Source organism: Leuresthes tenuis, unplaced genomic scaffold (assembly GCF_036924035.1).
Source record: "Leuresthes tenuis unplaced genomic scaffold, fLeuTen1.0.hap1 SCAF_24, whole genome shotgun sequence".
In the NCBI taxonomy this organism is placed as follows: Eukaryota; Metazoa; Chordata; class Actinopteri; order Atheriniformes; family Atherinopsidae; genus Leuresthes; species Leuresthes tenuis.
Genome location: NW_027325378.1, coordinates 15,107,991 through 15,123,073, shown reverse-complemented (window position 1 = coordinate 15,123,073; position 15,083 = coordinate 15,107,991). Strand labels below are relative to the sequence as shown.

The window sequence follows — 15,083 nt, the reverse complement described above, 5'->3', positions numbered from 1 at the left end:
TTTTCATCAGCCACTGCAGACTTGTGCCACTGTGTCTCTGGCTGAAGAGTCAGACATGTACAGTAGCAAATGAAGCTGGGGACTAATAGCACATAAACAAGAGAGGACTCACCAAGGTTCCATTTGAGTCCCGTGGTGACTGTTTGGCATGGTCCACCCACTGGAATGAGGCTGCACCAGTCCCCCTCCAGACCCGTGTTCACCTCCAGTCTGTGGCTTCCCTGCCGGCACACAACACGAATGCGAACATGAATTATTATGGGTGTGTGTGTGCATTTAGTGTGAGGACAGTAACAGAGAAAACAAAGTATTGGGCCATACTTCCTGGACTTTTTCAGCACTGACTGAGAAATGCAGCTCCTCCACCCAGGGACCAGCAGTCATTAAAATAAATTATTGCTCCTGTCAAAACTGTATCCCATTTTCAGCTCCCCACACTTTAAAGACCTCACCATCTTGAATTATAGGCTATTGTACTGTGTGTCACAATGAGTCAAAAGAGTTTCACACAGACACCCATAATTACACTAGTAACTGTCTTTGAACATGAAAACAGTTATAAAAATCTCCTTTAAGCTAACAGGCAGTGTATAAAGGAACATATTTCAGTTACTTTAGAAAGAATGTTCTGCATTAAGGATGGGGGGTGAACAATTGACATTGCTAACATTTATTTCCCACCGGTGTCTGAAAGGCGGATCTGACTTTGTTTTTGAGAGACGGCGACATACTTTACGGAATTCTTGAGATAGAAAACAGATATAAGCAACATTTGGAAATGCCACCATCCCTCTGAGGAATTAGGGCCGTGAGACAAAAAGCAAGGGAATCACACAGCGTAGGTGAAAAACTGAATAATGGCTTTTCTCGGAAAGGCACTGGTTTCGGCCGCTGCCGGAACACAAAAACGTCCAAACAAAGTTTCATTGTTTTTATAGAAAAACGCACCAAGACGAATGCCAACTTAATTACAGCACAGGAAACCCAGAGGCTGTGGCTAATTCAAGAAAATGTCTGCACTGTGATGACTGTGATTATGTCATAAGTATAAAGGTGAAAACCCAGGTGCCACCTTCTGTGTGTAAACCACCACACACAACAGAGGAAACGTGTTTAAAGCTGCATCTTAGTCTATGAGCCATCAAAAAAAGATCAAACTGACGGGCAAAATCCTGCCGGGACAGACTCACTCAATTACGAGTTTGAAAACTTTGCTGTGTGACGTGTTTAAAGTAGAGGGTCTTCTTTTTGTTTGCTGAGGAAACAACCCTCGGGTTGTTTTCTGTGCATATGCACAGCATCTTTGTGTTAGTTTGTCAGAATAAAAGAGGGAGCGAGGAACAGAGGCAGAAGCACATCCGCACACAAACGGGGGAGAAGCTTGACGAGAATACACCCGTTTCTCCTTTTGGAGGTTTTTGAAGGTTTTTACTCGAAACATGACAAAGAGTGTGAATGGAGATAGAAAAAAAAGACAGCTGTGGACATAAAGCATATAGTAAAAAATAAATAAATAAATAAATCCCTGTAATAGAAGAATAAAAACTGGAGGCATTTCACTGGTATATTACAGTCTATAAATCCTTACAAATTCACAAAAGACCAAGAGCAGATTTGGGAACAATACTTTAGAAGATAACATTACCGTAACAAAGCCAACCCACCACAGTTACAGATTCATTAATATCATTAATATGAATGAAGCTTAAATATGAACACTGCACAGAGGAAGATGAGTCTTCCCTGAACCAGGTGTGCCCAGCAGGTCATTTACAGATTCATATTTACCCATATTTAAAAGATGAATTAACCATTCATTTACACAGACAGATTAAACAGTAATACAATAAGATACTCTTGTAAATCCCCAATAACTCTAAAGCAATTCATTACTGTAAGAGTCACATTAATCTACAGATCAATGGAGACTCCGAAGCATTTCCGCTTCTAACACAATGAACACAATTAGTGCCGACTTCCTTGCATCTACTGGCTGGAGAGTGACAAATTAAATTCACATTTCCATTGAAAGAGTTATTCAGTCACCGTGGTAACGTTTGCTCTGTGTAATCATTTGACCCTTGTTGAGCGAGCCTTTGAAGTGGCAGCAGAGTGACAGATGTAGTTCTGAAATATCTCTTCCCTGCACATAGGTTCCCACCTCCCATCTGCTACCGCAGCCTCTCTTCTGCGCACTGGGAACAGGTTGGAGCACAGAAATACTGCACAGATGACCGAGGTAATCAATACATGGCAAATTTCCTAACTTTAGGAGCACAGCCAGAAAAAGGAATCGATATCACGTTGGAATATTATAAGGAAAGTATAGAGCTTCTCATTAGTTCCCTCCTAGTTTTGTTGCTGCTTTTTCACCTTTGATTTGTGTGTAGAGAGCCTTCCTTTTCTTCTTTTGCATTGATTGCCCTAAATGATTAATTTAAGAACAGAACACACAGCACAGTGGCTTAGATGATCAGACGTAACTCGGGTATGAATTATCTGAATCATGTACTTTATTATTCCAATCAGCCACTGCACTGGCGAGTTTAACCCGTCAAAAAAAAGGGCATCTGGTAAACAAGCTTGCAGTTCAGGCTAAAGCCTGAGTGCTAGAATGATTTATAGCATGGGCTGGGCTGATGTAGCATTGCACATCATGTGTCTCACACCACACAGAGCAGGTCCGCTCTGAAAGAATCTTCAGAGGCTGGCTTGCCAATCTCAGTAAATGTGCCTCTTGCTTGGCCTTCTTACCAAAACTCAACAGAGCACATACCAGAAGCAAAATCAAGAAAGTCAATAAAATCAGCACAGCTTCTTTCTTTCTTCCTCTTTTCTTCTTGAGATCTCGATTGATTAAATATCGCACTACCCAGGGACTCAGACTGATTAGAACGTCCTCTTGTTGTGCAGGGATTCAAAATAAAGCCCTTACAGCCACCTCGACACATAATTTAATAAAAAGATATGAAAAACACGCGGAGCACTGAGCCAGCGAAAGAGAACGCCTGAATTTGGCTTGTTTCCTTGAGATGGCGTTACGAAACTTTGCCACCTTATGTGCAAAGCAAAAACTAAAACAAACACTCAAAACCTTGATTTAATCAGAGCAAGTCAGAGACTCAAACATGCTCTGATTTAATGTAAAAAAAAAACAACCTTCTGAGTGGCTTTAGGGCTTTATAGATTACGCAACACTTTCAGGTGACAGTTGCCATGCCTCTGGTGTTAGAGCGCGTGCAGAACACAACACTGTCTGTGTTGAATGTACCACTTCATCCTGAAGCCAAGCACGTAAAGAACCTGTGATTGCACGGAACTCAGGTGCTGAGCAGATTTGGCAAAAAGTTGTCAACACTTCAATTACAGATGTAACTTGAACAAATAGCAGTGGGCTTCCTAAGGTTGCGCTCACCTTCATGTACGGGCGTCTGCGTTCATCAGGCGCTGGCGAATAGACGCTGCGCTGACAAACGAGCTTCATTTACCCTCCCTGAAGTAGGATTAATTGGAGGTGTCGGGGTATGAAGCAGCAAATGACAACATGCCTTTGGAACAGTGACAAGAAGTAAGGGGGGGAGTGTTTGAGAGAGAGATTTGCTTATGATGTTACTAAGTGTCATCGAGAAGTGAGACGGTTAGCTGTTTGTCCTGGAGACCTCGCAAAGAAACAACAAAGGAGGACGGTGGGGTGCGGGGGTGGGGAGTAGCGGGGGGGTTCTAAACGGAGGCCGCTCAACCCACTTGGAAACTCAATCAACGGAGGAGCGTGAGAAAGTGGCTGCCACTGAGGAAAAACAATTTGGGAGCAGCAAAGGAGAGTCTCCTGCTCTCACATTGACAACAGCAAATTGGGACGTCATAAGAGCAGAGAAGGGGGAGTGAGTGTGTGTGTGTGTGTGTTTTTGAAGTGATTACTTAACAAAGAAACAAAATGTTCAACACTCCAATCAAGACGGAAGCAGAGCAAGGAAAAAAGAAATATAGGAGAAAGAACAGAAATTGAAGAGAAGGACTGGAGATGGGTGATTAGGGAGTTGTTAGAATGAAGGAAATTCATTCTTGGTTTGTCTTCATGTGTAGTGTTTTTATGCAATTTGACAATAATATACAGCTTAAGTAAGACCAGTTTTATCGTAATGAAAAGTGAATTCTTAGGTGCAATTCCAAACCTTTGCTTGTAGTAGAATAACTTTAAGCTTGCATAGCATTAATCTAAATTAAAATACAGCTTTGTAGCTCAGTAGAGACAAACCTAAATAGAAAATGACTGCTAAAGTGAAGGCTGGGGTCAGGGAAAAGGGAGGGTAGATAAGTTTAGTGTCGATTTAGAATTTACTCACGGGTCTGAGGAGATAAGCCAAGCTTTCTCCCTGTATGATCAAAACGGGGAGTCGTGTCATGGACATGGCGTGGTAGAGGGTCTCAACAGATGCCATGGACTGGTCAAACCTGCCCGCCAGACCACCCAAAGTCACGATAGTATCCACCTGGAAAGACAAGCAGAGTTTAACAAGATGCTGTTTTTAGGCGACATGTGATTAAACAAGAAAAATTAAACAAGAGATGAAAACCTGATATATCTTATTCCTCTGGTACATGGAAGCCTGCATTTGATCTTTTATTTAAGGCTGATTTGTCTTTTTTGTTTGTTTAACCTGCACAGCAATCGCTGAAAGTCGGCGTAACTCTAATGCATTATTAATTCGGGCTTTTTGGATAACCAAAAGTCTCAACGCTTTATCAGATGAACGAGGACACAAACAAGCAAAGAGCAAAGCCATAAGGACAATGGAGCTTTAAAAGAAACACAGCTAGGACAACAAGCCTGTAGAAAACAAGCAAACGGAGGACATATCGTCAGTGGTAGATCAGAGAATGTTTGAAGGCTGTTGAAATGAGGGCTATCAACATTCTGTCTGAATTAAGAGGCAAACACAGTAAATGTATATCAAGTGCACCAAATGGATGATCTAAAACTATTTCCTGCAAGCTCAGAGATGAAAGAAAGATTCATCTAAACCTTAAGCCACTAGTTCACTGAAGTACAAGATTTACAGCTCTCAGCAGTTATATTCTTATACTAAGTCCCCACACAGCCAAGCACCAGTGCTGACAGCCCTAAAACCCAACGGAGTCTGGAGGGAAAAAGGCTGTCACAGGCTGACAAGTGCCAGTCACAGCAGTACAGAAAGTGAACCAAATCCCACCCGTCGCACAAGTCAGTGTTTTTACTTCAACCCCACTGCAAATAATTAGCCAAGAAAAAGAAGAAGAAGAAAAAAAAAGGCTTGAAATAAACAACTTCATTAGCTTTGAAAATGATGTGAAGTTCAGGGTTGCTGAGACTTCTTTTTCCAATAGGCTGTCCTTATCCAAACACAAAGGAATATGCAGCCTGCTTTCCCAAAACCTTGGAGAGCTGGTTAGATCTCAGTCTGATGACACCGTATCAAACAGCAAAGAGAATCTGCCATTCGGTGTGGCGGTTAGCGCCGTCGCCTCACGGCACAAAGGCTTCTGGTTGGAAAATGTTCTTTGTGGAGTTTGCATGTTCTTTTTGTACCTAAGGTGTTTTTTTTTATTCTGGGAACTTTGGGTTACCTTCAACAGCCCAAAAAATGTTGATTGGGGGATTCTAAATTGACGTTAAATGATGTTATGAGCGTGTCTCTGTGATGGATTGGTGAGCTGCTCAGTGCCTCTAGCCCTATAAAAGCTGGGATGGGTTCCAGCCCATGCCATCCTAATCCAGATGGAGTTCATGTTGAAGAGAATTTGCTAATGAACATGGCAGAAGTTTAAAAAAGACAAGTTGTAATCAATGGCAGCAAACTTTAACAATGTCTAAAAAATGACAGTTTTATGCATCGCATCTTCAAAGGTAAAGGAATGAAGCGTTTCCCTTGGATATACTTATTTTTTCACATGATTGTGAACTCCTCTTTCGTTTGCTATGATGACAAATACCTTTTCACCCCCTGTGAGTGTGCACACACGCACCAATTTTTAAATTACAGCACAGTTACCTCCTAGAGTGTCCGTGTCTCTTTGCCTCTCAGAAATGCGTTTTCATTTCCCTCTGGCCTGACGACACTGAGCTATTACTTCAGTTTATTCAACATTTTTCAGAACATGAACAAGCTCAAAACAAACTTGTGCTCATAACGGGAAGACATCTATCGAACCAGCTGTATCATAACTAACTTACTGCCTCAGGAAATGGAGCTAAAACAAAACAGAGTGCTTGGATTGAGAGTGTTTCAACATCTGTCCGACGCCCCCACATGAAGAGACATCACCTAAACTGTAAGCAACTACGCACGGTAAACAAACTCCCCTCTGTGAGAGAGACAGAGCGACAGGGCTGTGAAGTGAAAATGCAAATCTTGCTGTCAGACAAGTCTGCACGATTTGATAAAAATACTAAATAATCAGAAACTCACTGCTTCAACCTTTACAGAGAACTCCATCCAGGCACCGCACACCATGAAACATTCCCAAAGTCAGTGCTCCTCGCTGTTCATGCTTTCAAATCATATATAAAACAACCAAAAGCAACAATGTGTAAACTGCTTTGTAAACTCTCTGTAAAACTACTGCAAAGTCCATCTTTTTTTCCTGGTAAATAAAAGATTGATTATATATCAAACCATTGCAAATATAAATTAGAATTTCCTATGATATAATAAAGTATTGTACTATTATATAGTACTATTCTATTCAATCCTATTCTACTGAGGTGGGATTTCTTATCTGCAACAGGGCTAGATCCTTTGTACCTTAAACCTAATCCGACACAAGAGAAAGTTAATTACACAATACGGTCTGGGAAGCCAGTGTTGAAAGCTGTTTGGAAAAAGGCAAGTTCGAGGTGACTGGACGAAATATCTGTCGACCATCGTCTGTCATGGACAAGAAGCAGATTAATAAAATGCTGCCTGTTTGGAAAATCAAGGCTTTGTGGAAACCGCAGGAAGAAGAGCACAAAGCTTTCAGTGTTGCACTTTTCCCGTCCTTTTTTCAACGGAGCAATGCAAAAGCATGGATACCTCTTTAGGTTACGTCTGCAACCCACCCATAGCTGCCATAGTGGGATGCTGGCTGCTTCTTACAACTGCCACAAAGAGTGTTTGGAGAATGACATGATGTATTTTCGCATGAATACAGCACATAAAGCAGCAAGAATCCAGCTGCCTGCCACGATAATATGAAAACCATCCATCAAACTATCCCTCAATGTCCTTTCCGTTCTGTTACTGCCTAATAAGATCAAATTATTGTATAATTCTTACACAACCCGCTGCCATACCACAGATGGATGTAAGAGATGGTTAAAGCTTCTGGGTCTAAAAAGTAAAGCTTACATGGGAGTGGCTTACCTGCATTCCCTCTCATTTTTGACTGGTTTTCAGTGAAATCCAACTCTTGCCCGTCACGCTTGCTTTCAAACAAACAAGATGGCGAGGACAAAGTAGTTAGTTCAAGGCATCAAAGCAACAGTGAGCACCATCACTGGGGAGTTAAAGCCAGCTCAAGATTCCCAGCAAGGCGACAGAACGAGAGGACAGTTCTCAAAGACAGCAAACCACGATGAAAGAAAACAAGCAGCAATAACAGAGGGGGGAAAACAACTACATAGTGTGTCAGGCTTTAATGACACACCTCTTTGTACAAGCTTGACTTTGCAACAACACTTCTGTTCCGTCAGCCATGCAGATCAAAACGCTACATAAATGCACACATTTTGATTTGCTCTTATTTCATGTTTGCTAACGAAAAAGGAAAAGAGGGCAAGAAGAATCTCGTGACCTTAGAAATGAAAACTTAACAAGTTGGCTCTACAAAACCAGTCGTGTTTTCTCCTGGTTGGAAAGAGCAACTGGAGGGAAAACAACAGAACATCTCACATCTTTATCTTATAGAGAATCATCAGCAGATAACCAGAGGTAAAAAGAAGGTAATAAAAACATATGTACTGTTTAAACCGGCAAAATGTGAGGCTAGAGGAGAGAAGCTAACAACACAGAGCAGTAGATATATGCACAGAAATGTGTGCACACACAGAAAAAATAATAATACACAGCAGATAGATGCATGCAACAGCACAAACATCTTCTAAACCCCTCACACACAAATATAGATACACACAAAAAAGAGAAATGCATGACTTTAAATCACTGGAAAAGTTCAGCGTCTATATAATCCAGTCTTATTTTAGGCATCGAAGGGACCAAAGCTCAGTGATGAGTAACAGTGGGCAAAGCAGAAAAGAAATATCCTGGCAAACAAACAAGAGGCCTCGTCAGCAACTCTTAGGAAATGTCAAAAAACTGATTGCCAGGCTCCTATCTCCAGCAGGCAGACAGACAGTCAAACATTCAGCGCCAGTACAAAAACAGATTAAATATTAGCCAGGATGAGAGGGGGAAGAAGAAAAAAAAAAGAGAAAGAGGATCCATGGAAGGGAAGGACAAAGCCAGACACAAACAAAGAGAAAACGTACAGCGTGGCGACACATGTTTCCTGTCTCAAAGTGTCTTTCTGGTGGTCTTTCATTAGCTCAGAGATTTGAAGTGATTGGGACACTTGGCAGTGATTGGAACAACACTCGCATGCTGCTTAAAAATTCTAATAGTTTGAGTGTCTAAAAGTGAGGAAAAAACAGAAGGCAACAAAGAGAGGAAACAAAAGTCAGAGAGAAGGAGACAAAAAAAAAAAAAGAGAGATGGATAAATATACAGAATATAAAACAACATCTCGCGACAGTCGTGATAATGATCACAAAGTTCGGTGCGCTTCAGGTGACACTTTGAGAGCAAGAATGGAAACCGTGTTAATCAGATCACAGCTTGTGTCTGTCGCAGTGTGCAGCAGCCATCTTGACGCCAGGCTTTAATCTGACGAGGAGCTCTGCCAGTATTTTGGATATCAGTGTGGGAAAAAAGAAAAGACACTGAAACTCTTCAGTTTTTAAAACTTGCAAATCACACTTTCCACTTTCTATCGAGCTGTAAATGAGGGTGTGCTTATTGCAAGACATTCCTCAGCACTTTTTTCCTTCAGGAAATGTGGCTTTTTTTTTCATCTCCAGCAGAGACAGCGTTTCATATCCACACGCCTACACATTCCCACCAGGGATTTGCCAACAGAAAAGCAAAGTCTCGACCCTGCTGACCTCTGAGCACTTTTTTCGAAAGCACCTGAGGACCGAATGTCTTACATAAGAGCACTAAACACTGCAGAGACTGCAGATGAGGACGGCTTAACTTGTTTGTTTTACCCGCAGCTACACCCACTGCCACTTGTTTCAATAATATCTATAAAAAATAGAAAAATAGACACATTTAGGTCTGAAGCAACTGCAAAAATGTTGCATCTAAATATCCATAAAAGCAGGATTGCTAACATGAGCCTCAGCTGTGTTTTGCACGCAGTGTAAGAAGGGTTTTGTTTTCCGTGGATGGTCTCTGGCACCTCCGTCCCGGTGACATTGTGCAGGTTGAGAAAGTTAGTTACAGCAAGAATTTACGGCTCTATAATCGCCTGATCTGACACGATGACAGTCGATATGTTGTTAGGATAAGTCAGGAGCGTGACATATCTTGTGCTGCAGTAACTGACACTGAAAGTAAATACCACCTTATCAATGACTGACAATGCCTGCAGTTAAAGATAGGGGTGGGATGGAATAAGTCACATGACTTTTGTTTCAGTAACTTGGATGTGACACCTTTATGAGAAAACTCTTTTCTTTTCATCACAGCATCTTCATGCCCCCCCCTTCCACTCTCACAAGCAAAATAAGTAAGGAGAGTCAGAAGGGGGCGTTTGTCAATCAAAGAGGGCGTTTTTCAATCACAAGATTCATTAGAATGACGGGTTAAATGACTGGCTAGAATCGCTCTTTGCAATAAATGTACTGCGTGGGAACTAGTTTTTACAGGAAAACAAGAAGGAGAAGCTTTTCTATCATGGATAAAAGTAAGAGTAAAGTAATTCTGTGATTATTTTGTGGGGATTCAGAGTGGACAGGAGCAAAGCCTGTTAGCATTTCTAGTGAGCTTTCTGTAGCACAACATGGCAGCAGCGCAGCGCTGCTGACTATTTCCAATAAAATATGGATAAAATCAACTAAAAAGTTGCAAGATTACGTAATCCTGTGAGCACATTCATCACGATGATTTCCTCCTGTTGCATCTGCATGCTGCTTGGTGCCAGTCCCTTATATCGGTTTACCTCTCATCTGCTCTCGTGTTAACACGCACTGCATCTTAATAAAGCCACATTTTCTACACGGCTGCCCACATTCACATATTTTTCTTGTTTCTGTTGTCTGACATCAGAACCACTTCTATACTGAGACCGAACGTTGGCTCATCAGACTGAGCAGAACTGGTTAGGTTTAGTGTGTTACACTCAGATGCTGTATCAGGGTTCTGCTGTCTGCAGGACTGGCTTCAATAATCTTATCGGACAAAAATATTGTGTGGTTTTGACCTGGAATTTAGGGGTGGCGGTAGGTGGATTTTGTTTCCTCAAAGCCTGGTTATCCATTTCTTCGTGCCTCCAGTGTTTAGGCTTATCTGAGTTTACCATTTACTTTCATTCATATACACTACAACAGGTGTAAGTCACACAGATCCTTACATTGAACTCTTATATAAATGAAGTGCAATAACAGATAATGTTGATTCCTTTAAAAAGAAATGCTGTATCAAAACATAAATGGCAGGTTATAATTGAACTTACGAGTGGAGTGGAGTTTACCTGTAAGTCTCGCTTCTGAATCTCATCCACCATTACTGCAAGACATTTGCTGTAGTCTGTTAGATCCTGGTCAGCTGTTTCTATGAGCTTGCACCCCTATACACACACAAAGACAAATTAAAAACACACATAACGGCAACAAAACACAATCTGGTATTTGTCGACATATGGCGATAGCAAAGCAAATATCTGGGCAGAGATAAGGGATGGAGAAAAAAAAAACAGAAAGGTAGGTAGACACAGAGAGAGGTATAAATCAGTGTTTTAGTGTTGTCTGGCTGCCTGCGGGTTGTGTCGTTGAATAATGTAGAGGTTCCAGTCACTGGCCCTAAACTACAACATCTAGGTAAACAACCTCACTCTGGCTTTCTCCTCCTCTGTCTCTTTCTCTCTCCACAGTGTCACTTTCCTCCTAAAACACACCGCCTTCCACATATCACAGGCACACACCATTCAGCAAGTTCACACAAACTTGTTCGCTGTGCTCCGTTTGATCGCATCCATCTTCCCCTCGCTCCCCTCCACTTCCGCCATCCTTCCATCCCTGCTTCTCTTTGTCTCTCTCCCTCCCCTATGGATGACTTTTTTTTTTTGTTCTCTCTCTTTTCCATTTATGCAGAATTATTCACCGTTTGCAGCAAATCTCTGAAGGAACGCCTCAAACCGTCCTATTGTTCTGCTTCAAAAGCATTACCATAACAGTCTGTTCCCTCTCAAGGAAAAAGGCATTGCTCTTCTTTTTTTATTATTATAGACAACCTGTGTGATATTTGTGGAAAAAGGTCTAGTATTAGAGATGGCTACAAAGAGAAAGAAATGGGCAAAAGGGAAAAAGACTCACAGCCAAAGGCGTAGCAAAGTCTGTGATGTTTGTAGGAATATATAAAAATGTGTGAGGTCGCATGTGTGCACGAGGACGTTTGGATCTGATGATGGTAACATACAGAGTGACATGCAAAGATCACACGGGCTTTGTATTTCTTCCAGTCTGCGCATGCATGATGGATTTATCCAGTATTAATTATTCATTCAACCAAGCTGGCAGTTTGACTTGCTAAAAACACGGAGAAGACCACCTCGCTGATAAATTAGCATTTTCGTTTCGTGCTCTTGGATAGTTGAGCCAAAACTTGCCGACATGAACATTTTTTAATTTTTTTATAAAAGTAGGCCTACAGGGAGCAAAGGCCAGAGTATGAACAGGGAAGTCTAAAGAAGCTCTCTCTTGTTCCAGTTACGTTTAATGTGCAAAGGTAATAGAAATTGCTGATCAAATCACTAAAATATCCCCATGAATGACTCGTCACAACCTTGTATGATAGTCATCTGCATTAAGTCTATACCAATACATTTTTATACTTTTGACAGCATGTGATATAAATCTATCTTTTTTTTTTTTTAGATTTCTTATTTACCCAGTGTGTGGCAAACAAAGTGTTTGTTTTGTTCAAATTAAAATAAGCTTTTTTTTGTACTCGGGGGAGATGATAACTGTGGACACAGTTAAGCGATTCTACTTTATTTGAACTAAGTTGAACAATCAGCGCTTACTTGTATGACAGTGAGCTTCAAGAGCAGTAAACTTTGAATGATTATTTCACTGAATTGAAACAGATGTCAAATTGCTCTGAAACGGTACTGCACACCCAGTGCGAGAGAAGTCTGTTTGCGCTCTCACAAACTTGTCCTACTGGGTAAATGATGAAATGGAACGAATCTTGCATGTGTGGGCAAAAATGGAAATTCTCTTTCTTAACTTTGAGAAGTGCTGCCTACAGATGTGCCAATTTGCAATTTCTCTACCAGGTCCAAGTCCTTTTTTTTTTTTTTTTTACAGCTTTAATTTACATTAAAATGCACTAATCATACTTTTGGAAATAAAAAGAGGTGCACAATGTAACAAAAACAGTCGAGTGCATCTAGAATTCCATGATCTTCCCTTTAATACTCATACAAGTGAAATACTGTTTTTCACATCTAAATTAGCTTGTTGATGTGCATCATTCTGAACCTCAGTTCAGTGAAGGCTACACATAAAATGCAGATGAATTACATCCACAACTTCCTTCTGGGGAACAACTTTGACAATACCAGAGGATGGCATTACACTGCATCCACCCTTCATCTGTTGTGTTAGATCACACTTTCTGATAAGCACCACTTCATGAGATAATCGAGTTGGTTTATCATTTATGACTGGACTGAGGCGCCAGCCCCACACAGCAGGACAGCAGGGGCGGCTTTATAGTAAAAGGGAGATGTAAACACACTGAAAATATGCTTGCATGCAAAAGTGTAGCTGTATGTGTTGCTATGCGTACGGTGCATTTGATGTTGGGTAAAGAAATACGAATTCTTAGTGCCAAATCTGCAGGTCACCAGTCAAGCTGAAAATCATCCATCTCTGGTCACTTGCAGAGCAAATGGCGCGTGTCTAGTTCAGCCACAAGAGAATCCTCGTTGGATGTGTCGGCTAATGCACTTACATGACTTTGTTTTAGGTTCTGGACATGTAGGCATATAGCTATGAGTTGTAAAGTTGTTTTGTGCTTGACTTCGTATTCTGAGAATGAAGCAAAATAATTGTATTTCTTTTGTTCAGATTCTCATCTTGTGGCTGCCTAAAGTCCCACTGCTTCTGTGTGCCAGTAGATGTGTGTGTGCAAGTTTTGTTCCACTCACCTTGTCTGCATAGAAAGCTTTGACCTCAGCGGTAATGGAATCAAAATCCCCACTGATATAGTCAGGGAGGAAGCTGGATACAAGGATAGAAAGAGATGGTGAGTGACAGAGGGAGAAGGTTGAGATTGAAAAAGAGTGTGATGTAGAGACAGAAGAAAGAAGGAGAGAAACGACATTGGGGCATGTGTCAGCTCTTTGATCTGTGCAGTGAGGGAGAGAAGTGACGCCGCCAGGGAAGAGACATAGAAACTGACAGGGTGATTCTCTGTGGCGCCGAGCCCGGCCCCGTCACACTCACACTCACACGGCTGACTGCGGATATACGTAGATTGACGGGAGAGTACACCAAAGCAAACATGGAAACATACAGAAGCAAAAGTGTTTGTGTTTATGCTCTGATAATAAGGTACACACAGCCTGATAAACTCAAACACATCAACACAGCAGAGTAATTACAGGCTTGGGGGCAAATTTGCTCATTAGTCACAAGCTTCGTAATAAATAGATCTCAGTCAGTTGCTGTCTCACTCCCACACACAAACAGGCACAGAATAATCTACCTGAAGTTGATCAGATATTGACCTGCTAAATTACCTGAAATCAGCACATTCTCCATCGGAGCAGAGTATCAGTGTGATGACTAGAGTGAACGCCAATCCGCCATAACATTAAAGCAGAAGCCATCAGATTCTCTCAGATTGGAATTTAGAGGCTGGATGAACACCCCAGACTCTGAACACCTTCTTAAAAATGGTCTTCAACATTTCTCAACTCTCCAGTAAGTTCTCCAGCTGAGGACTGCGCTGTTACACGATAAGCAGCGTTACTCACTTTACCCGTCAGTGGTTTTAATGTTGTGGCCGAACGTTTGATGGCGCCGCGTAAGTCGATGTTTAATGTTTTCTTAAATGTGCTCAATCAATGAGCAGTTTGTAAGAGTGAGGAGAGAAAAGTTTTGAAAAGAAATCATCAATCAAAAATAGTTGCAAACTTATTTTTCCCTATAATTTTAAAGACCTATACAACCAAGCATGTATTCCATATTGATCAGTTGAACCACTCCAAGTGAACCAGTATTGAGTGAGAACTCAGACAGCAACTGTTAAACAGCTACAATTTAACAAAGTAAAAAGTTCTTGTATTTGAATCCAGCAGGCTAAGATTTTGCCTTTACAGGTGGGCATAAATACTCATCAATGCGCATAAAAAACAATACATTTTATTCATCCAACCATCCTTTCCCATGGTGACTTCCTCATTGAAAACTGGAACATAGATCAGAAATATATTAATAGTCCATATAAACTAGAAAGAAATACCACATTAATATAGGCAATTAAGATTTTCACAGTTGTAAATTAACTTGTGCAGACAGTTTGGGGTCTAACAGCTGTCAGGCGTTGCATCCTGAGCTAAATCTTCTTGTGTGTTTAATTCATACAAACGCTGCTGTGTTTTGAGGCAACCTGAAATCCTAAGCCGTGGGAATTGAGAATTTCCGGAGCATACATTACTGAAAAGAGCCAAAAAAAATCTACCAGCCACTACCGAGTGAAACATTCCGTCAAAAGAGACAGATAAGTCTGTGTTTATTCCGTTTATTCCATTATGTGCGTGTGTGTTCACGCGTA

At 41.2% G+C, this 15,083-nt stretch overlaps 1 protein-coding gene across 1 annotated transcript in view; it reads right to left on the bottom strand.

Moving 5' to 3' along the window:
- The window catches only part of tpk1 (thiamin pyrophosphokinase 1), a 67,383-nt gene that overhangs the window by 22,203 nt on the left and 30,097 nt on the right, over positions 1-15,083 (bottom strand). Inside the window, exons 5-8 of the mRNA XM_072378205.1 lie at positions 13,453-13,525; positions 10,771-10,866; positions 4,344-4,490; positions 113-221 (exon numbers count right to left, since the gene is read on the bottom strand). Coding sequence (XP_072234306.1) covers positions 113-221; positions 4,344-4,490; positions 10,771-10,866; positions 13,453-13,525 — 425 coding nt within the window. The remainder of the gene's footprint in view (positions 1-112; positions 222-4,343; positions 4,491-10,770; positions 10,867-13,452; positions 13,526-15,083) is intronic.